The sequence below is a fragment of the Conger conger genome, chromosome 14, assembly GCF_963514075.1.
Source record: "Conger conger chromosome 14, fConCon1.1, whole genome shotgun sequence".
NCBI classification, from domain to species: Eukaryota; Metazoa; Chordata; class Actinopteri; order Anguilliformes; family Congridae; genus Conger; species Conger conger.
Window position 1 is genome coordinate 44,499,168 of NC_083773.1, and position 22,945 is coordinate 44,522,112.

The 22,945-nt window shown below is 51.5% G+C and overlaps 2 protein-coding genes across 3 annotated transcripts in view; both read right to left on the bottom strand.

Moving 5' to 3' along the window:
* podxl2 (podocalyxin-like 2) overlaps positions 1 to 5,777 on the bottom strand; it is a 32,209-nt gene extending 26,432 nt beyond the window's left edge. The window contains exon 1 of the mRNA XM_061220304.1: positions 5,040 to 5,777. Coding sequence (XP_061076288.1) covers positions 5,040 to 5,076 — 37 coding nt within the window. The 5' untranslated portion in view covers positions 5,077 to 5,777. The remainder of the gene's footprint in view (positions 1 to 5,039) is intronic.
* Positions 5,778 to 6,804: 1,027 nt separating this feature from the next.
* Positions 6,805 to 22,945, bottom strand: part of mcm2 (minichromosome maintenance complex component 2) — a 20,003-nt gene continuing 3,862 nt past the window's right edge. For both annotated transcript variants that reach the window (XM_061219908.1, XM_061219907.1), the window contains exons 3-16: positions 22,602 to 22,771; positions 21,317 to 21,580; positions 20,473 to 20,692; positions 19,732 to 19,939; positions 19,316 to 19,450; positions 18,654 to 18,845; positions 17,992 to 18,085; positions 16,756 to 17,006; positions 15,303 to 15,429; positions 14,514 to 14,626; positions 13,885 to 14,127; positions 11,775 to 11,957; positions 9,684 to 9,839; positions 6,805 to 7,460 (exon numbers count right to left, since the gene is read on the bottom strand). In XM_061219908.1, the coding sequence (XP_061075892.1) occupies positions 7,350 to 7,460; positions 9,684 to 9,839; positions 11,775 to 11,957; positions 13,885 to 14,127; positions 14,514 to 14,626; positions 15,303 to 15,429; positions 16,756 to 17,006; positions 17,992 to 18,085; positions 18,654 to 18,845; positions 19,316 to 19,450; positions 19,732 to 19,939; positions 20,473 to 20,692; positions 21,317 to 21,580; positions 22,602 to 22,771 (2,467 nt within the window). In that variant the 3' untranslated portion in view covers positions 6,805 to 7,349. The remainder of the gene's footprint in view (positions 7,461 to 9,683; positions 9,840 to 11,774; positions 11,958 to 13,884; positions 14,128 to 14,513; positions 14,627 to 15,302; positions 15,430 to 16,755; positions 17,007 to 17,991; positions 18,086 to 18,653; positions 18,846 to 19,315; positions 19,451 to 19,731; positions 19,940 to 20,472; positions 20,693 to 21,316; positions 21,581 to 22,601; positions 22,772 to 22,945) is intronic.

Sequence of the window (22,945 nt, forward strand, 5' to 3'; positions counted from 1 at the left end):
AACAGCACAGATACAATCCTTAATTTCTCTATAACCAAGGTGATATATTGTCATTTTTCACCTTTGATTGCCACTGTCTTTGTCGCCTGGGGATACACAGTCTTTTCTAGTGGGGTACATTTGAAGGGGGGCTCAACAGCAAGACAAATGATGCGTCTTTCTGAGTTGAATGGTGACCCTGGGACTATGTAGAACTGCAGAGGCTGATGTTGCAACATTGTGTATCCACCATTATATGGTGCAGTTCCCACTTCCTGGTCTTGCAGTGCTCATTACTCAATGTGTTGCAGAGACTGAAGCAGAGGTGTGTATCTGTGTGCAGTTCTGAAGCAGAGGTGTGTATCTGTGAGCAGTCCTGCAGCAGAGGTGTGTATCTGTGAGCAGTTCTGAAGCAGAGGTGTGTATCTGTGTGCAGTCCTGAAGCAGAGGTGTGTATCTGTGAGCAGTTCTGAAGCAGAGGTGTGTATCTGTGAGCAGTCCTGAAGCACAGGTGTGTATCTGTGAGCAGTCCTTATAGAGATATATAGAGATAAACTTCTCGACCCTTATGCCATAGGAGAGATTTAACCTCTAAGCATGGGGGCAGCAGATGGGGGTGGGATTTCAGTGGCTAGCCCTCCCTTAATCTCCAGCCATGCCCTGCACAGTAGAATAACTGAATGAGGGCTGTATAAGCTGTGTAAGCAGCCAGTGTTCTGTCCTGTTGATTTGGCTAACCATACTTTATATTAATTTGTTTGGTACTGAATGAATTTCACTCAGGGGGGCAGACGGAGACATGAAATTACTCCAAAGAGAATCCAAATGGACCTTTGAAATACAAACACCTCTACAGATGGAATTTATTTGTGAATTTGAGCTATTTTATTTAATCGTTTGGGTAAATAATATCTTAGCAATTATTAAAACTAAAGCTGACTCATGGCCTTCTTTCAGACAGAAAGTAATTTGCTCTGATTTTTTACATAAATTTTTTACATAGCTATGATTTGCTTGTTATCAACTTGGACTTATTAATACTGCTCGTTTACCAATTGCTCTTCTGCCCGTGAACAGATTCATTCATTCATTCATTCATTCATTCATTCATTATCCTAACCCGCTTATCCTGAACAGGGTCGCAGGGGGGCTGGAGCCTATCCCAGCATACATTGGGCGAAAGGCAGGAATACACCCTGGACAGGTCACCAGTCCATCACAGGGCACACACACCATTCACTCACACACTCATACCTATGGGCAATTTAGACTCTGACCTGCATGTTTTTGGACTGTGGGAGGAAACCGGAGTACCCGGAGGAAACCCACGCAAACACGGGGAGAACATGCAAACTCCGCACAGAGAGGCCCCGGCCGACGTGGATTCGAACCCAGGACCTCCTTGCTATGAGGCGGCAGTGCTACCCACTGCACCATCCGTGCCGCCTAGAACAGATGAATGTGAATGCATCACCTAATATAAATTTCATTGAGATCACACCTTGAATGTCTGTTGTATGGTTGTGTCGCCATTCAGATCGGTTAACACTTTAGTCATGTTACCGCTGATTAAGAAATTCCTTTTGACCTATTCTAGACCTGAGTGTCTCATCTCATTGCAGTGTGTGGAAAGTTGTTCTTTCACCTTCATGTCAATCACACATCACCTCATAAGTGCTGTAGCCACATGGTAACCCCATTGGCCACCCCCATTCGCAAACGGTTGCTTAAAAAGAAGATGCATTCTGCCCCGACTTATCTCCGAACAGGATTAAAGCAGGACGCGTCTCTGTGTTACTTTAGGTGCCTCGTGCAGGTACTCCACTTCCACACCAATCTCAACAAATCAGCTCCAGTCCTCTTCAGATCTTCAGTCTTCAGCAGCAAACAATAAAGCGCTGACAGGCAGGCGCACATTCCTCTGACAGATTCATCGTCACTCTGCCATAACTGAATTACCCAGCATCTGCTGACCTTTCCCTGGCAGAGTACAGCCGTAACACGAGTCGTGACATTACTCTGCAGGATGAATCACAGCCCTGCCCATCACCAGTGAACATCCTCTCTGCACATGAGCAAATAAGCTGGAATCAAATTATCTCAAAGGCTCAATTTTACATTTTCACGCTCGCGACATAAACACAGCAAGACGCAAAACCACTCTTTGCCCCGTCCACTGATACACACAGGTGTGCCTTTATAATTCAGTGCGACTGGCCTGATCTCCCCTCTGCAGTGACTGTATCTGTGGTGTGAGAGGGCCGTGGAAACTCACAGAGCTGTGACCCATTAGGATGGCCGTTTGTTCCAGCGTCTTTAACCTGGACGTGCCCAGCGTGCCGTGTCCGGATAAATGCTAACAGGTTTACATTCGCTGTGTGCAGCGATGCCTTGCTGGAACATCCCCAGAAGAAACAGACAAAGGAATTTTTGCTTAGCTAATCATTTTATACGGAGGTGGCAGGGACGGCCAAAGAACAAAGCACTGCGTTTATCCTTTACTTGCATGACTAAACACATCTGGCAGAGAACAGCAAAGTGTTTTCTCCTTGGCCCTGAAATGAGGGTTTAAAATTAAGAGAACCCATTTGGCCGTAGGCAGCTTCTAGAGACTAATATCCGTCTCTTAACTACTGCAGCGGGTCGCTAGCATGCTCCAGGAGAATGGGCAGGCACGGGGCCTCAGTCCACTTTCTACAACAGAAAGCTCATCAAGCGTGGGCAGCATTAAAGGAGTAACATGGTGGCTGGTCTCACTTTCACAAGAAACATGATGAAGTAATTAAATATGTCCACTCTTTAGTTTTGGAGAAATAAGCATATTAAAGTTATTGTCCTATTTTCAACAGGTTGAGAATGTTCTCCTAGTAGTCTGTCACACGAAGATAACCACTCCCCCCCTCCCTCCTCTATTTCAGTTTGCACCGCTAGCCTACAAGTGGGGGCACGTCCTAGCTAACTGATCATTCTCATTACCACAACCAGACAGTTCGGGTGAACTTTTATAGTCGGAAATTTAGGCTCAGAAAAAAATGTTTTAACATACATTTAAATGACTGAATAATAAAAAGATTATGCACATTTGTTTTATTGTTGCCTAAAGACAGATTCACATGCAACCGCCATATTACTCCTTTCAAGGGTGTGCTAAGGCAATGGCGTTTGGGCTGGTAGTATCATTCCAGGCCAGATAACTGCCCTCCACCACACAATTTATCAGCAACCTGACCTAATCTGTGGCATCGGCTGGGAAACACATTACTGTAGGACCTCTAGCATACTTATTAAACTTATTAAAAAGGCTACTCTAGCATCAATCATTTCTGTCCCAAGAAACATGATCAGATTAAAAATTATTTACCCTGAAAGATTGAAACTGACATTACATGAGTTTGATTTAGCAGACACTAATATCCAGAATGAATTTAGTTTCCTTCATTATGATGAGCAACAGTGCCAGACCTAGTGACAAAATGTCTAAACCAGGGAGTACAGATGCAACATTGTTAAAGCACTCGTGCAACTTGCAAACTACTGACCAAGCACCATAATACAGATCGTGAATAAATGCAGACTACACTCCATAAGAACCCAGGGAAGTGGAGGTGGGGAGGGGAACGATGGTGCAGTCTGAAGAGGCCGGTGGATCTTCATTCTGTTGGAAGATGCAAAACCATTCAGCTGTCCTACTACCCTTAGCCATTCAAATGTTCCCCCGAATTCCCAATGCGTTTGTCTTGTCTGAGAAATGCCTAAATGCTTAATTATTGCAAATCTAGATTCATCAGCGCGAATTGTCTATGCGTAGAGTAATAAAGACACAAATTGTTTGAGTGTGCTTGTCTTTCCTGCGTCATGGTGTAGCACGCCACGGACCTCCTGCTATACCCGCTAGCTCTTGGCGTCAGTGTAGCCCAAACACAGACAGAAACGACTGCATATGCCGTCTCATCCTGAGCCTCTTACACAGAATTAACTGCATTCAGGGTTAAACAACCGCAGACATCCGCTACACCAAACGTGCTCAAACAGCAATTGAGAAAATGATATGCAGTGCTCTTCTGTCTCCTCCTTTAAACGCGCATCATTTGTCACTTAGTCAATTACGAGTCCAGTGCACAAGTACACAATTTCCCTTGCTACAGGCAAGTAATAGGTTACACTGTCAGCATCCGTTCGAATTGTTTTGTGACTCTTCTCTCATAAATTGTACCGTCGTATTGCTTATTCACCTTCAAGAGTAAATGCAACAAACTCAATTTACAAAGAAAGAAAAAAAAAAAGGAAGAAAAAACCCAAGAATCTATAATGGTTATATTCAATGAAATCGATAAAAAGGACAGCTTACTCATCGTGTAACAACAGACAGCCTTTGCGTTGATTTCAGATTAACCCCCCACCACTTAGGCTACAGGAGCCTTTTGTTCGATTTTTATATATCATGAGACAAAACATGAGATGCATGTAGACAAAAATATTAATTTAACGATATCGACTACCACGCGTGAAAACTACAAGGTAGACACAGGCTATAGGCTAAGAGATAGGGCAATTTAAGTTTACACCTGTCAAACGCGTCCAACCACTGAAACCTATATGCCAAGTAACCTAATTTAGGATACTTATAGGAGGGCACATAAGTGTTCAGATACAAGAGCAACGCGTCAAAACGCATCATTGACCTTTTTGACGTACAGTAGAAATAATAACACAACACTTCTTTTGGCATGAACAGGGCACAATCAAGGGGATGAGCAACTCTAACCAGTTCTGCTCACAAGGACAGAACTAGTTATGGTTATTCATGACCAAGATATAACATTTGCCATTCTAACTGGACAGCCTATTGGTGAACAATGACATTAGCAATGCACTATGCTACGCTTTTCGCCATTCATAGGCTACGTAAGAACATTTACTACAGCGAATACCCAACAGTCCCTTAAGCGTTTAGCCGCTGGCCGGTATAATATATTGCATCGCAGGCTGCTTTAACGTTATCACCGCGGAGGGTGGACGAGGTACACGTATTTGTAAAAGGCTATGGAAAAATAACTTACCCACTATGATGTTGCAAGGAAGGCGTGATAACGGCATGACTGCTTCGTGGATGGGGTCAGCAGATTAATGAAATTGTGCGTTGCACGATAGTACAGCCTAACGTTATTGACTAGGTAGTTAGCTTTCCTGCGCGCCACAAACCATAACACGCACGCTGCAGATCGATCTTGTCTAGTCTGCAGCAGCAGGATAGCGTAGAGCGAATGAACGTTTAAATTCGGTGGCCACTGGAGTACGGATCATGCCGCAATCTGCTGATTCTGACCTGAGTCAACGCTGCCACCGCGCAATATGTCACAATTCGACTCTGTGCCAACCACTCAAATCGCATCGCACACCTCTGTCGAGGAAACAGAAAACTTAAATATTCAACTATTGTAAGAAAAAATAAATGCGCTAGGACCAACTAATGTCTGTTACGCAGCAAAGCATCCAATTTCATCAGAAGAGATGCGTGGAGCGCCGCTGTAATCTGCACGTCCTCGCAGCTCTCGCGTTCCGCTCGTTTATTTCAGAGCGATTGAGAAAATAAACCGAATTTAATTCAATGCGCAGTGCCTGCAGTCTCCACATGTGATAACGGGTCCTAAGCACTGTCGGCCCGACAGAATTTACAACCTCCAGCTCCAAAATCAGTTGGGCGCAGAGATGCGACCATCAGCATTCAATGGTGACTCAACAAATCATGTATTTCAGTAGCATTTTTTCTCTCCCTCGTTTCGCATTGCAACAGTCAAGCGTTCAATTAAAATGGTTCTCTCGCTCATCTCTGTACTTCTTTGCAAATTGTAACCTCGCCTTCCAATTCTTACTACTGATGAGTGGATTGCATCTTGAGGTATGGCCTCAATATTGCTGTTCTCCAAGTCTTCATTACATGACATTAATGGCATATGGCAGACCCTCTTAACTAGAGCGACGTACAGTTGATTAGACTAAGCAGGAGACAATCCTCCCCTGGAGCAATGCAGGGTTAAGGGCCTTGCTCATGGGACCCAGTCAGGTACCTTACCCACAACGCTACAGGCCGCCCTTCTTCGAACCATTGATTGAGATACCTTCAACCCTGCCCTGTGGAGAGCGTTTGTGACATCACTGACTGATGTTTTGGGGTTTTTCTTCACACCTTTCACAATGTTTCGGTCATGAACCACGATTTTCCTTGGTCGACCTGTTCGATGTCTGTTGCTCAGTACCCCAGGGGTTTTTCTTTTGAAGTACATTCTTAGTTGTTGTACAAGCTATCCCCAATGCTTGCGCGATGTTGCTGATAGATTTACCCCATTTCCTCCCAAGGACCCTCTGGTCTTCATGTTGATTTCTCTTTTCTAACACAAATGCAGTCTTCACAGGCAAAACCTTGGGCAGTCTGATACAAAAGGTGATGTGTACAAATTTATTGTTTAACTAATCTAGATAAAAATAGCAGGTAATAAAAGCTGAAGTTCGGATGAGTCATTTAACGTAGATCTTTTGACCTCAACTGTCCTCAGAGTATAGAAAAACAAAAAAAGGAACTGACCTTGCTGTTCCAATACTTTTGGAGGTAACTGTGGTTAGTTGGTGACCATCCTTCATGTTCCAGTTTTGGTGGATTTGGCAAAATTGCTGACATTGATGGGTACTATGTTCACACTCCAGAGATCAATTGGAAATGAAGCAGTACAATCATTTTTCTCAGATAAAGGTGTAGCATATTTTGTCAGACCCGACACCAGCAATTTAAGAACACAAAGGCATTGAATGGATATTGCTACAAAAGTGCTATTGTCAGCAGGCATCAAAAATGTTATTTTAATATAAAGAAATTACAGATTGACACCAAGTAAACTACTCAACCCATTCTGTAAGACTGCCACAGAGGTTCCACTAGGTTTAAGGCAAGAGTCCACTTCTGACTGCAGTTAGTCTCAGAGCAGGCTGGGTGTGACCGTATTCATGACAAACACTGGAGGGAGCGAGTTAACTCTCTCAAGGCTCCACTCAAGAGTTTATTAAAATGCAAATGAACCGAACAGACAACCTGTGTGCATAACACATTCTGCATTTTCTTCAGCACGTTTGACGCAGGGCTTTTTATGAACAATCCACATACAAAAATACAAAAACAGATTCATGTTATTTAACAGGCAATGCGCTGATCATCCCTAATCGCACACTCAGGAAACACTGGGGAAGAAAACCATGTCTGGGCACCAGGAGAGAACTGTGGCACCCACCTCCTCCATAACGATCAATCACCGTGAGGTGATCGAAATATACAAATATATACACATCTAGAGGCCCGCAGCGGCAGACAGATTGCCCATTCAAAACTGCTGCAGGATGAGTCTCTTCTTGGCGTCATGAGAGAACTTGTTGGAGCGGAAGATCTCGCTGTCGTAGAAGGCAGACATGTTGTGGATGTTGATTTGTCTGGCCTGAGACAACAGGAAGAAAACAGCACTGCATTAACAAATGGTGCTAAACCACAGTAACACTGAGCTCATATCTACAACTGTGCTAAACCACAGTCACACTGAGCTCATCATATCTACAACTGTGCTAAACCACAGTAACACTGAGCTCATATCTACAACTGTGCTAAACCACAGTAACACTGAGCTCATATCTACAACTGTGCTAAACCACAGTAACACTGAGCTCATATCTACAACTGTGCTAAACCACAGTAACACTGAGCTCACCATATCTACAACTGTGCTAAACCACAGTAACACTGAGCTCATATCTACAACTGTGCTAAACCACAGTAACACTGAGCTCATATCTACAACTGTGCTAAACCAGTCACACTGAGCTCATCATATCTACAACTGTGCTAAACCACAGTAACACCGAGCTCATATCTACACCTGTGCTAAACCACAGTCACACTGAGCTCATCATATCTACACCTGTGCTAAACGTATCAGTTTGGAAAGGATTACAAAGCTATTTCTAAGGCTCTGGGAGACCACCATACCAAAGTGTGAGTCATTGGCAGCACACTTTGAATATATTGGCATCGCAGACGTCACGTGCAGACTTCCCTCGAGAGGAGGTGACGCAGCACCAAAAGAACAGGAGCAGACACTGGAACTGACCGGGAGGAGCAGAGACTGCTCACCAACTGCTCCTCCGCTCATCTGCTGGCTATGTGCTATCAGATGAACTGCTACGCGCGTGCTGGCTATGCAGCAAGCAAATGTTCAAATTAACATTACATCCCTAGTATGACATGCACATAGTGAGCACTTTATTAGGCTTTTTAGACTTCTACTGCTGTAGCCTACCCACTTAGTTATGATGCATTGTGTGTTCAGAGATGCTCTTCTGAAAACCACTGTTGTAATGTGTGGTTATTTGCATTACCGTCACCTTCCTGTCAGTTTTGACCAGTCTGGCCCTTCTCCTCCGATGGCTAATTGACAAGCCGTCTGCAGAACTGCTGCTCACTGGATTATTTTTTGTTTTTTGCACCATTCTTTGCAAACTCTAGATACTATACCTACATACTTATGGATAGTACAGTTTTGTTATGCTGCTATTTGACTCCGTCTTGGCTAGGTCTCATTTGTAAGAGGTTTTAATCTCAATGTGACTTTCTAGTCAAATACAGGTTATATATATATATATGCGTGAAAATCCCAGGAGATCAGCAGTTTGAAATACTCAAACCACCCTGTGTGCCACCAACAATCATTCCACGGTCAAAGTCACTTAGATCACGTTTTCCCCCATTCTGATGGTTGATGTGAACATTAACTGAAGCTTCTGACCCGTATCTACGTGATTGTATGCACTGCACTGCTGCCACACCATTGGCTGATTAGATAATCCCACAAATAAGTAATAAAAATGTTCCTAATAAAGTGCTGGGTGAGTGTATATCCTCTGAAGATCAAATAAAGCACGCCCACAGATGGTGGCTGGAACAGTACTGCATTCTGGGAAATTTCACTGCACAAAGTCTAGTGGACTCGGCCTAGGGCCTGATACTGCGTTCTTCACTTGCATTTCTTATGGACTGGACCACACTCCAAACAGCCAATGCACAACCTCCGGTTTCTAAAGGGATTCCCCCCAGTGGAAGTGGCACAGGAAAGTGTGAAATTTAACAGATTGTGCTGCAGCCATCATCTCCAAAATGAGAACACTTGGAACAGTGTTTAATCTTCCCAGGAGTGGGTGGCCTGAAAAATGTCTGGCACAAAGGACACACAGCCTTTCAGTCAGCACACCATAGCGACTGTCCCATGGTGGCGGCAGTGTGATGGCGTGGGAACGCTTTCGGCCTCAGGACCTGGGACGACTCACCATTACTTATAAAACCGTTAATTCTGCTCAGTCATCGACCCGTGAGCTGAAGCTAAAGTGTAACTGGGTCAACGATCCAAAACACAAAAGCAAGGTTTTGGAGTCGCCTAGTCAAAGTCCTGACTTCAACCAATTACTTATTTCATCAGGGTTGTATGGGTGTTTGATATCCTTTTTCATAAAATGCATACATATATAGATTTTTTTAAATATCCCCCCCCCCCCCCCGGTCTAAATATGTGAACCCATTCAGCGAGATAAATCTGCAATAACGGGGGAAACCAGGGAGGAAGCGAGTCGGGTCGAGGCGCGGTGGTGCAGCGGTTCGGACAGGCGAGTGGCACCTTGTCGGCCAGGTCCTTCTCCGGGATCTCGATGGTGTCCTGCTGGGCCCCGTAGCGGTTGCGCTGATAGGCCACCTGCTCACACACCAGCTGCTTGAGGATGAAGAGCAGGAGCTCGTTGTTGTCCCTCCTGAAGGCCAGGTATCGCGCGAAGGTCTGCAAGAGGAGGATGCGTGTTAGGCACACGCACGCAAGAGCGCACGCAAGAGCGCACGCAAGGCCACACGGATGACTGCACTGTACGCGGCGATAAACAGACACGGATACAATAAGCTAAACATTAAATCCCATTTACCCAAGCGTAACAAATGTATGAAGGCACGTTTATGCATGCGATTTCAGTCTTGCTCTGCACTGTGACACTGCATGTTGTGTGGCACATGGAACATATTGATATTACATAAGAATCAAGTTTCACTGTGGGCAGCAAAAAGTTTTTCCGAATTTTTCAGAAACCTGGAATCTTTGGGGTCAGCGCTAAAAAGGGTACCGAAAGCAATGCTGGACTTGACGGTCGTAAAAGAATAAATAAATACGAATCAAAAAAGATGGCTTTTCCAGTGTATAGTAATGGAGTCAGGTCAACACATCTAAAGACAGCAGGCTGAAAGGCAGGAGGAGCAGAGAGGCAGGAGGAGCAGAGGGACCCATTCAGGGGGCAGAGAGCCCGTTCAGGGAGCAGAGAGCCCGTTCAGGGGGCAGAGGGGCAGAGAGCCAGTTCAGGGGGCAGAGAGCCCGTTCAGGGAGCAGAGAGCCCGTTCAGGGGGCAGAGAGCCCGTTCAGGGAGCAGAGAGCCCGTTCAGGGAGCAGAGAGCCCGTTCAGGGAGCAGAGAGCCCGTTCAGGGGGCAGAGAGCCCGTTCAGGGGGCAGAGAGCCCGTTCAGGGGGCAGAGAGCCAGTTCAGGGAGCAGAGAGCCCGTTCAGGGAGCAGAGAGCCCGTTCAGGGGGCAGAGAGCCAGTTCAGGGAGCAGAGAGCCCGTTCAGGGGGCAGAGAGCCCGTTCAGGGAGCAGAGAGCCCGTTCAGGGAGCAGAGAGCCCGTTCAGGGGGCAGAGAGCCCGTTCAGGGGGCAGAGAGCCCGTTCAGGGGGCAGAGAGCCAGTTCAGGGAGCAGAGAGCCCGTTCAGGGAGCAGAGAGCCCGTTCAGGGAGCAGAGAGCCCGTTCAGGGGGCAGAGAGCCCGTTCAGGGGGCAGAGAGCCCGTTCAGGGGGCAGAGAGCCAGTTCAGGGAGCAGAGAGCCCGTTCAGGGGGCAGAGAGCCCGTTCAGGGGGCAGAGAGCCAGTTCAGGGAGCAGAGAGCCAGTTCAGGGAGCAGAGAGCCCGTTCAGGGGGCAGAGAGCCCGTTCAGGGGGCAGAGAGCCCGTTCAGGGAGCAGAGAGCCCGTTCAGGGAGCAGAGAGCCCGTTCAGGGGGCAGAGAGCCCGTTCAGGGGGCAGAGGGGCAGAGAGCCCGTTCAGGGGGCAGAGGGGCAGAGAGCCCGTTCAGGGAGCAGAGAGCCCGTTCAGGGAGCAGAGAGCCCGTTCAGGGAGCAGAGAGCCCGTTCAGGGGGCAGAGAGCCCGTTCAGGGAGCAGAGAGCCCGTTCAGGGAGCAGAGAGCCCGTTCAGGGAGCAGAGAGCCCGTTCAGGGGGCAGAGAGCCCGTTCAGGGGGCAGAGAGCCCGTTCAGGGGGCAGAGAGCCCGTTCAGGGAGCAGAGAGCCCGTTCAGGGGGCAGAGAGCCCGTTCAGGGAGCAGAGAGCCCGTTCAGGGGGCAGAGAGCCCGTTCAGGGGGCAGAGAGCCCGTTCAGGGGGCAGAGAGCCCGTTCAGGGGGCAGAGAGCCCGTTCAGGGGGCAGAGAGCCCGTTCAGGGGGCAGAGAGCCCGTTCAGGGGGCAGAGAGCCAGTTCAGGGAGCAGAGAGCCCGTTCAGGGGGCAGAGAGCCCGTTCAGGGGGCAGAGAGCTTGTTCAGGGAGCAGAGAGCAGAGAGCCCGTTCAGGGGGCAGAGAGCCCGTTCAGGGAGCAGAGAGCCCGTTCAGGGGGCAGAGAGCCCGTTCAGGGAGCAGAGAGCTTGTTCAGGGGGCAGAGAGCCCGTTCAGGGGGCCCAGAGCAGCAGAAGCGCACCTTCCTCATGCTCCTCATCACGCTGAACTTCTGCGTGTCGATGAAGCTCTCCAGCATCACGCGGATGGCCATGTTCACGTCGTCCTCCAGCACGTAGTCACGCAGGTGCATGCGGGCGTGGGCCTCCGCCAAGCGGATCATGGACTCGATGTGCCGCACCGTGATGGGGATGCTGCCGGTGGCCTAACCGTCCGCCGACAAGGAAACACAACGTGAGCACACAGACATTTTACACCCTTTACCCAGCCAAAACTGACATTTTACACCCTTTACCCAGCCGACACTGACATTTTACACCTTTTACCCAGCCAACACTGACATTTTACACCCTTTACCCAACCAGCACTGACATTTTACACCTTTTACCCAGCCAACACTGACATTTTACACCCTTTACCCAACCGGCACTGACATTTTACACCCTTTACCAAACCAGCACTGACATTTTACATCCTTTACCCAGCCAACACTGACATTTTACACCCTTTACCCAGCCAACACTGACATTTTACACCTTTTACCCAGCCGACACTGACATTTTACACCTTTTACCCAGCCAACACTGACATTTTACACCCTTTACCCAACCAGCACTGACATTTTACACCTTTTACCCAGCCAACACTGACATTTTACACCCTTTACCCAACCGGCACTGACATTTTACACCCTTTACCAAACCAGCACTGACATTTTACATCCTTTACCCAGCCAACACTGACATTTTACACCCTTTACCCAGCCAACACTGACATTTTACAGCCTTTACCCAACCGGCACTTATATTACAGCCTTTATCCAGCCAACACTGACATTTTACAGCCTTTACCCAACCAGCACTGACATTTTACAGCCTTTACCCAACCAGCACTGACATTTTACAGCCTTTACCCAACCAGCACTGACATTTTACAGCCTTTACCCAACCAGCACTGACATTTTACAGCCCATGGGAAGGATCTCCAGTTTGCGTAAACAATCCCAGCGCTTTAGAGAAAATGCTGGTCCCTCACCTTGTAGAACCTCGGATTTTAATGTTCCTTTTTTAGGAATCAATTTTAAAACCCCACTGTTTCCCCTCCCCAAATTACAATGTCCATTTGTATTCCCTGGTCCACATCACCACTGTAACCAAATCGCTTGTGAAGACTGCCTGCAGCCACGCTGGTGACCAGAAGAGGGCACCAATATTCATTCTAAAGGTTCCATCGAATTTCAGTTTTGGTAGATTTAGTGATCTGTGTAGTCACAAAAGTTCATTTACACACTCCTAATATCAGAATTCCATTTTAAATTAAGCTAATTAATAAGATAACTTAGTGGTTATTTCAGGGTGTTCAATTCCAAACCTCAACTTCAAATCCCTCCTTGTGTTGACAGAGTAACTTAATGGCGATACACTGAAAGATGAGCAGCCTGACCACGGGCAGGGCCCTGGGCTGTAAAATGGAGGCTGTGGGGAGGGCTCTGGGCTGTAAGATGGAGGCTGTGGGGAGGGCCCTGGGGCCCTGGGCTGTAAGATGGAGGCTGTGGTCAGGGCTCTGGGTTGTAAGATGGAGGCTGTGGGGAGGGCCCTGGGGCTGTAAGATGGAGGCTGTGGGGAGGGCTCTGGGCTGTAAGATGGAGGCTGTGGGGAGGGCTCTGGGCTGTAAGATGGAGGCTGTGGGCAGGGCCCTGGGCTGTAAGATGGAGGCTGTGTGCAGGGCTCTGGGCTGTAAGATGGAGGCTGTGGGGAGGGCTCTGGGCTGTAAGATGGAGGCTGTGGGGAGGGCCCTGGGCTGTAAGATGGAGGCTGTGGGGAGGGCCCTGGGCTGTAAGATGGAGGCTGTGGGGAGGTCCCTGGGCTGTAAGATGGAGGCTGTGGGCAGGGCCCTGGGGCCCTGGGCTGTAAGATGGAGGCTGTGGGGAGGGCTCTGGGCTGTAAGATGGAGGCTGTGGGCAGGGCCCTGGGGCTGTAAGATGGAGGCTGTGGGGAGGGCCCTGGGCTGTAAGATGGAGGCTGTGGGGAGGGCTCTGGGCTGTAAGATGGAGGCTGTGGGGAGGGCCCTGGGCTGTAAGATGGAGGCTGTGGGCCTCTGGTGCTGGGGGCCCCTGGCGCTGCAGGGCTCACCATGGACTCCTTGCGCAGGTCGCTGTAGATGCGCGCCACCTTGTCCTGGTCCATCTGGTTGAGTTTGGGCCGCACGCGCTCCTTGGCGTACATGATGTACTTCCTCAGCAGCTCCTGCGGGACGGCCGGCACGTCGGACGTGTTGGGCAGCACCACCTCCTCCAGGCTGGCCATGCCCCCTTCCCTGTTGCTAGGGTGATGCTTGATGTGGCTGCCCACCACAAAACGAGCAAGCATCTCGTCCTGTCCCAGGCAAACGGGCGAAGGAGGGCGGAGGTTATTTTTAAGCGGATGTTGCCAGTCGGAGTTGTGCATGTTGTTCTTTGTGCTTTACATCCAATTAACAGCATTAACAGCATTTTAAGGAACATGGGCAATGTCGCTGAAACACACGGTTCCCTGTGGCAGGAAACAGCCTGGGTGGCATTTTACAAAGCTGGCGAACTCTGGCAATTACGCTTGACTTCCGCACTGAGGAAAACCTGGAACCCCCTCAAATATGGAACATGGACTAAAGTAAAAATGGCCGTTCCGGGTTCTACTCAGTGCAGAAGTCTGGCTTACCCAGTATGCCAGTTTTGTGAACTACTACTACCCCCCCTAGGGCGGGACAGAACGAGCTGCCATACCTGCACTGGGTCCACCGTGTCTCGAACCACGCACAGAACATCGAAACGGGAAACAATGGGCTCGGTCAGGTCCACGTTCTCCGAGAAGGTCAGAGAGGGGTCATAGCGGCCACCTGAGATGTGGAGAGCAGGAAGAGGGGGAGGGGATTATGGGATGGATCACATCCTCAAGGCCGATTAAAACAGTCGCACGATGCAACAAGTGTCGTATGAGAGTGTCGCACAAGTTTCCACATTTTTACTTCAGCGAAGGTCTAAGATGGTTCTTAGGTTGTCTCTACGGTAACAAGATGCAACAGCCTATCCACAACAATGAATTTCAGTATTCCTTCTGGCTGTCCAATGAACAGTATGTGACAAAGTATGACTGTTTGCGACCTAAAAAAATTCTAATGGTGCGCAACTACACTACACAACAAAGTAGTCAAGCTTTAGTCTAATGGAGGCTGACGTGGACGTCAGGGAAACGGTCAGGGAGACGGTCAGGGAGAGGGCAGGGAGAGGGCAGGGAGCAGGGAGAGGTCAGGGAGAAGTCAGGGAGAAGTCAGGGAGAGGTCAGGGAGAAGTCAGGGAGAAGTCAGGGAGAGGGCAGGGAGAGGGCAGGGAGAGGGCAGGGAGAGGTCAGGGAGAGGTCAGGGAGAGGTCAGGGAGAGGCCAGGGAGAGGCCAGGGAGAGGCCAGGGAGAGGCAGGGAGAGGCAGGGAGAGGCCGGGGAGAGGCCGGGGAGAGGCCAGGGAGAGGCCAGGGAGAGGCCAGGGAGAGGCCAGGGAGAGGCCAGGGAGAGGCGTACCGATAGGATTGGCCGCAGCGATGACGGTGCAGCGGGCCTGCAGGGAGGTGACGATGCCGGCCTTGGAGATGGAGATGCTCTGCTGCTCCATGGCCTCGTGGATGCTGGTCCTGTCCTGGTCATTCATCTGCAGAGCCACACACACTGCGTCAGTATCCCACAATGCACCCTCCTCCATCGCATCCCAGAACGCCTTAAACCTTTCAGTGCGCAAGCCAGGTGTGAAGTGGCTCCACCCAAATCCCAAGGCAATTTGGCTGGGTTTTAAAACGGGCTTAAAACAATCGTAGAACAGTCATTGTGATTGGATGAAAGGGTGTAAGGTGGAGAGGGATTTACGGAGATGGTTACACTTGAGTGCACTCATGGGACTCAAAGGGTTAATGCATCGGGTGCAAACACTGCGTCTGAAGATCTCAGTGGGCTAAGGACCTCCATGTCCTACTAACTAATTTCTCCACAAAAGCTTACAGTTCTAAACACTTCAGAAAAACTGGGGAAGTGAGGATTGAAGAAAACGGTCAACAAAGTTGAAGTTTTCATTATGTAGAGCACACAGTGTAAACCACACTACAGAAAAATACAGCTAAAGAAGAATTATTTCACAATAAAAACTCACAACACAGATATGGACTTGCTCGTGCTTAACTTTCTGAACCGAGTACAGCCATGCGCACATTCACACATTTCAGTCAGAGGGGCGCAAAATCTTTTGCGTGACTGCCTGCTGCTCTACCCCAGCGCTACTCAACTCCACGTCCTGCAGGCTTGCAGTGTCCGCACGCATCCGCTCCAACCGTGGGCTACACCCTGATTTCAGTTTACCTGCTTAATTAGTAAATTAATTAGTGAAGTCAGGGGGTGTAGCACGCGGTTGAGGCAAACGCTGGCAGACACTGCGGCCCGCAGGACATGGGGTTGAGTAGCACTGCAGACACTGCAGGACGTGGGGTTGAGTAGCGCTCAGGACGTGGGGTTGAGCAGCGCTCAGGATGTGGGGTTGAGTAGCGCTCAGGATGTGGGGTTGAGCAGCGCTCAGGATGTGGGGTTGAGTAGCGCTCAGGATGTGGGGTTGAGCAGCGCTCAGGATGTGGGGTTGAGTAGCGCTCAGGATGTGGGGTTGAGCAGCGCTCAGGATGTGGGGTTGAGTAGCGCTCAGGATGTGGGGTTGAGCAGCGCTCAGGATGTGGGGTTGAGCAGCGCTCAGGATGTGGGGTTGAGCAGTGCTCAGGATGTGGGGTTGAGTAGCGCTGCAGACACTGTGCAGGACGTGGGGTTGAGTAGCGCTCAGGACGTGGGGTTGAGTAGCGCTGCAGACACTGTGCAGGACGTGGGGTTGAGTAGCGCTCAGGACGTGGGGTTGAGTAGCGCTGCAGACACTGTGCAGGACGTGGGGTTGAGTAGCGCTCAGGACGTGGGGTTGAGTAGCGCAGTGCGGTCCCCGGTCGCTCACCTTGTCGAACTCGTCGATCATGCAGACGCCGCGGTCGGCGAGCACCAGCGCGCCGGCCTCCAGGGTCCACTCGCGGGTGACGGGGTGTCGCTGCACGTAGGCCGTCAGCCCCACGGCCGAGGCGCCCTGCCCCGTGGTGAACACCGCCCGGCTCGCCACCTTCTCCACGTACTTGAGGAACTGGGACTTGGCCGTGCCGGGGTCCCCACACAGCAGCACGTTGATGTCGCCGCGCACCTTGTGCTTCCCGCCTGCGGCACAACGAGCACGCCGTTAACTCACAGGGCCTTCTGCTTACAGCCAACAACGAGCACGCCGTTAACTCAGAGGGCCTTCTGCTTACAGCCAACAACGAGCACGCCGTTAACTCACAGGGCCTTCTGCTTACAGCCAACAACGAGCACGCCGTTAACTCACAGGGCCTTCTGCTTACAGCCAACAACGAGCACGCCGTTAACTCACAGGGCCTTCTGCTTACAGCCAACAACGAGCACGCCGTTAACTCACAGGGCCTTCTGCTTACAGCCAACAACGAGCACGCCGTTAACTCACAGGGCCTTCTGCTTACAGCCAACAACGAGCACGCCGTTAACTCACAGGGCCTTCTGCTTACAGCCAACAACGAGCACGCCGTTAACTCAGAGGGCCTTCTGCTTACAGCCAACAACGAGCACGCCGTTAACTCACAGGGCCTTCTGCTTACAGCCAACAACGAGCACGCCGTTAACTCAGAGGGCCTTCTGCTTACAGCCAACAACGAGCACGCCGTTAACTCACAGGGCCTTCTGCTTACAGCCAACAACGAGCACGCCGTTAACTCAGAGGGCCTTCTGCGCGCCCGCAGAACCACATCACAGCCGCCCACCCGAATGCAGCAACCCCATAACCCCCGATTCCATAACCGGGTGTAGAGCGTAAATACACTAGCTAGCTGGGCGCTTTTCCGGAGTTACACAGGGAGATGGTTACAGAGTATGACAAGCCTTGAATGCTGAATACCCAGCACCACTGGAGGGGGAAGGTCAAGCCACAAGGGCGTAGTCTAGCAATCCCATAATAGCACATAACCTGGTGCTCACACCGCAAAGTCAGTGTCGAGCTAATGCGAGGAAGGGGCTACACGCTTTCAATGTAAATAACTCCCAATAAAATCACTTTACTTTGTCTCCAATTTACACAATAGTGCCTGGAATAATTTAACATTTTCACAAAGAGCAGCCAGCTCTAGAGACCTACCTGGGTTCTTGGGCTCCCCTCCAAACAGAGCCAGGGCCAGGCCCCTCTTAATGTCCTCGTGGCCGTAGATCGAGGGTGCAATGCTGGCAAAGATCTGAATTGGGGCACACAATGAGAAAAATTAATTAGAATTAGGCTACTGAAGACACAGGGATGTGACTGTTCCCAATTCCACAGACTACGCAAGTCTCTGTCCAAGAACGAGTGTCTCGGGAGGGGGTGAGTCTGTCACTCTGTACAAACCCACACTCGCCTTTCCCCGAAATGCTCGTCTTTGGACAGTTATACACTCACTTTCTCCTCGATAACTCATGACATAAAATAACGGCGAGAACAGGTCATTCACAGACCAGCAATGGTCGCCTTTTCCTACCACACCATATCAAACCCCCCAATATTTTGCCAATTTCCATTTATGCCCTCTTGTTCGGCTAACCAAACTCACCCTGAGGAACTGCCCTGTAGTTCACTTTGTTTAACCCTTGAATTTAATTAAAAGCCTCAATCTAACCCCCCATAGATCTCCTTTTACTAAGCTTAAATAGATTAAGCATCTTAAATCTATCCTCAGAACTCTTATCGTTTACACATGAAATCAATCTGGTTGCCCTTCTCTGAACCTTTTCCGGCGCCTCTATATTTCGTCGCGGTGACGCACTCACCCTCTCCCCGATGCGCTCGTCCTTGGACAGAGCCACGATGGCCTTCACATCCTCGTCTGTGAGCTCAGCCACGGCCACGCCCTCGTCCTTCCGCGCGATGTGATTGGCCATGATCACCGTGGCGAACACCGGGAAGCCATTGGCCATGTTCAGCGAGCCGTCGTAGTTGTTGCTGTAAATCCCCGTCAGCTCCTGATTGGTGAAAAAGGTGGGAGGGACATACAGCCTGTGAAGTCACGCTGAAATGGACATGAGAGGAGCACAGGCTTCCAGGACATGACCTATACATGAGTGAAGCAGCACTTCAGCACTTCCGGTGGGCGGGGAGTCGACTTGACTGATGTTAAATTGGCAGACATTTGATCCAAATACACACCCGCGATATTTAAAACATGTAGGCCTATAATGCACTAAAGTCTTTTTTTTTTTTTTTTTGCACCTTTAACGGGTATCACAAATATCACAGGTATTGCACGAGTACCCAACACATCTTATGGTGGACATGCTGTGAGCCATGACTCTTCCACACAAGCTTGTGCCGTTCAGAACCCGACACCAAACTCAAGCTCCCATCCCTGTTGCACAGCGGGTAACCAGGCTCAGGGGCACAGGGCTGGTTAATACCCCCCCGCTGAGGCCGACGGCAGCCACCCCAAACTCACGATCTCGTCCCCGGGCTTGCAGCTGTCCACCAGGTCGGCCAGCAGGATGGCGTCCTTGGAGCGCGGCAGACGGCCGGCGGCCACCTTGCCCGGGCTCTCCTGGAGCGTGATGCGCTGGTAGTTCTGGTACACGGTCTGAGACAGGGAGGAGGAGAGCACTCTTACAGGCCTCCACGATCACAGGGCCTGACCCGCAGCCCAGGAGCACCGTGTGGTCAACTACAGTGCACAGTACACTGAACTACAGTTCCACACACACCCGCTCCAATCCCTCCCAGTTCCACAGACGGCCTCACACACGCACAGCCCAGCCTCACACACGCACAGCCTCACACACGCACAGCCTCACACACACAGCCTCACACGCACAGCCTCACACGCACAGCCGGCCCACACCTGCCCCAGAGAACACTCACCTGCTCCATGTTGATCTCGAAGGGGCCGAAGGACTGGCATTCGGGGCAGGAGCCAGGCTTGACCTCCTGGTTCTGGGACTGGAAGAAGGGGCCCAGGATGAAGCTGCACTTGTTGCAGTTGTACTTCACCATGCCCAGCTGGGGCAGCACGCCGGTGCAGCTGGTCACCACGCCGCTGGTGCGGATCAGCTGGTCCAGGTGCAGCTGCCTGGAGGACAGGAAGAGGCCGAGCTTTACCCTGCCAACCCGAGTCCCAACCCGCCAACCCGCTCCAGAACCCCAACCCGCCCCAGAACCCCAACCCGCCCCAGAACCAGAACCCCAACCTGCCCCAGAACCCCAACCCGCCCCAGAACCCCAACCCGCCCCAGAACCAGAACCCCAACCTGCCCCAGAACCCCAACCCGCCCCAGAACCCCAACCCGCTCCAGAACCAGAACCCCAACCCGCCCCAGAACCAGAACCCCAACCTGCCCCAGAACCCCAACCCGCTCCAGAACCAGAACCCCAACCCGCTCCAGAACCCCAACCGGCCCCAGAACCCCAACCCGCTCCAGAACCAGAACCCCAACCCGCCCCAGAACCCCAACCCGCCCCAGAACCCCAACCCGCTCCAGAACCAGAACCCCAACCCGCTCCAGAACCAGAACCCCAACCCGCTCCAGAACCAGAACCCCAACCCGCCCCAGAACCCCAACCCGCCCCAGAACCCCAACCCCCGGCCCAGTTGTCCCGCAGTACCTGAGGGAGCGCAGCTCCTCCACTAGAGGCAGGTTGCAGATGCGGACGTGGATCTCGTGGGCGATGCGGTCGTATTTGGGGTACATGGCCAGCACCACCTCCTTGGCCGCCTCGTCGAAGATCTTGAGCATCTCGGTGGGCGCCTCGGGCAGGAAGTAGGCCAGGACGTGCTCCCGGGCGGCCAGGTCCTCGTAGTTCACAACCAGGCTCTCCTTGTTCTCTGCACCAGAGGAAATGAGCAAATCACTGGAGAACAGACCAGCGACCCGCACATAGCAAACCATGCATATTCGGGCATTGAATCCTGCAATCAATGCAATCCTGCAATTCCCTAATGGGCTATAAGACTGCAAGCAAAATGATCATTTTACTAATAGGTACAATAAAAGATACTATGGTATTGCATGGATTTCATTGCTACAAAGCTGAAAAATTCATTCCTTGCAAAGGCGATACTGGTTATGGTAGAGATGATGGCTGCAGGAACTAGTTTTTAGTTTGTTTTGGATTCACGGAGAAGCGTTTTCCTTTCAGGCTTTTCAATCATGGTTCCTTGGTTGAGCTTTTCTTTTTGTTCTTGTTACGCTGATGCTAGAAGAGGGTCATACTCAGTTCTGGCCCATCTCTTTACTGGAAATTTCACATTACTGTCTGGTGTCACAGCTTTTGCCATATGGCTCTCTTGGGACTGACAGGGTTCAAATGTAGGTGAACTGAGATTTACACACAACACCACTTCTGTTCAGTATTCAGTGCTGAATTTTGCAATAGGGACAGCGGGACTCAGTTCATAAACACTTCACTTCGCCTCACTTCCCCGACAGAAGCTCCCGGCCCACAGTACCTTTGCACATGTCGCTGATCTTCTCCTTGAAGACGTTGTGCCCGTGCTCGTCCACGTGCGTGCGCAGGAAGTTCTTGAAGCGGTGGTAGATCTCCAGGCGGGGCGCGGCCATGGAGACCCACTCGCGCACGCTGTGGCCCTTCATGTCCTCCAGGTTCTCGATGCTCTCGATCATCTCCTCGTCCTCGCCCTCCGCCCCCTCCGCTGCCCGCTCCGCCAGGCGCCGCTTCCGCGCCGGCCGGTCCTCGTCCTCGTCCTCGCTGTCTGCAGGGGAAGCAGCGCCCGTCAACACCCGTCAGCCACCACGGCATGAGGGAGCAAGACCACTTCCGCCGCACAGAGAGCACGCGGGCTGTTCTGGAAGGTTCCGCTCACTCACCAGACAGCAGCCCCCCCCCCCCCCCCCACTCTCTCAGGCCCCTCCCTCCCCCTCTCAGGCCCCTCTCTCAGGCCCCTCTCTCTCAGGCCCCTCCCTCTCTATCTATCTATCAGGCCCCTCTCTCTCTCAGGCCCCTCCCTCTCTATCTATCTATCAGGCCCCTCTCTCTCTCAGGCCCCTCCTTCTCTCTCAGGCCCCTCTCTCAGGCCCCTCCCTCTCTCTCTCTCTCTCTCTCTCTCTCTCTCTCAGGCCCCTCCCCCTCTCTCTCTCAGGCCCCTCCCTCTCTCTCTATCTATCAGGCCCCTCCCTCTCTCTCTCAGGCCCCTCCCTCTCTCTATCTATATCAGGCCCCTCCCTCTCTCTCAGGCCCCTCCCTCCCCCTCTATCTATCAAGCCCCTCCCTCTCTCTCAGGCCCCTCCCTCCCTCTCTCTCTATCAGGCCCCTCCCTCTCTCTCTATCAGGCCCCTCCCTCTCTCTCAGTCCCCTCCCTCTCTCCATCTATCAGGCCCCTCCCTCGCTCTATCTATCAGGCCCCTCCCCCTCTCTCTCAGGCCCCTCCCCCTCTCTCTCAGGCCCCTCCCTCTCTCTCAGGCCCCTCCCTCTCTCTCTATCTATCTATCAGGCCCCTCCCTCTCTCTCTCAGGCCCCTCCCTCCCCCTCTCTCTCAGGCCCCTCCCTCTCAGGCCCCTCCCTCTCTCTCAGGCCCCTCCCTCTCTCTCTCAGGCCCCTCCCTCTCTCTCTCAGGCCCCTCCCTCTCTCTCTCAGGCCCCTCCCTCTCTCAGATTGGGGTTGTTCTGTTCTCGCTCACCGTACAGTAGGCCCTCCCTCTCTCAGGTTGGGGTTGTTCTGTTCTCTCTCACCGTACAGTAGGCCCTCCCTCTCTCAGGTTGGGGTTGTTCACTCACCGTACAGTAGGCCGCGCCTCATGCGCCCCCGCTGGCCCTCCTCCCGGTCCCGCATGTCCAGGGCTGCCTCAGCGGCCGCCCGCGCCCCTGGGGAGAGCTCCGAGAGGTCGGCGTCCTCGTCCAGACCCTCCGCCTCGTACCGGTCCAGCTCCGGGATGGCCCGGTAGTCCCTGCGTACAGAGGGGACAGGGTGTTGGACCTCTCACGCACACTGCCCCACGCACACTGCCCCACGCACACTGCCCCACACACACTGCCCCACGCACACTGCCCCACACACACTGCCCCACACGCACACTGCCCCACACACACTGCCCCACGCACACTGCCCCACGCACACTGCC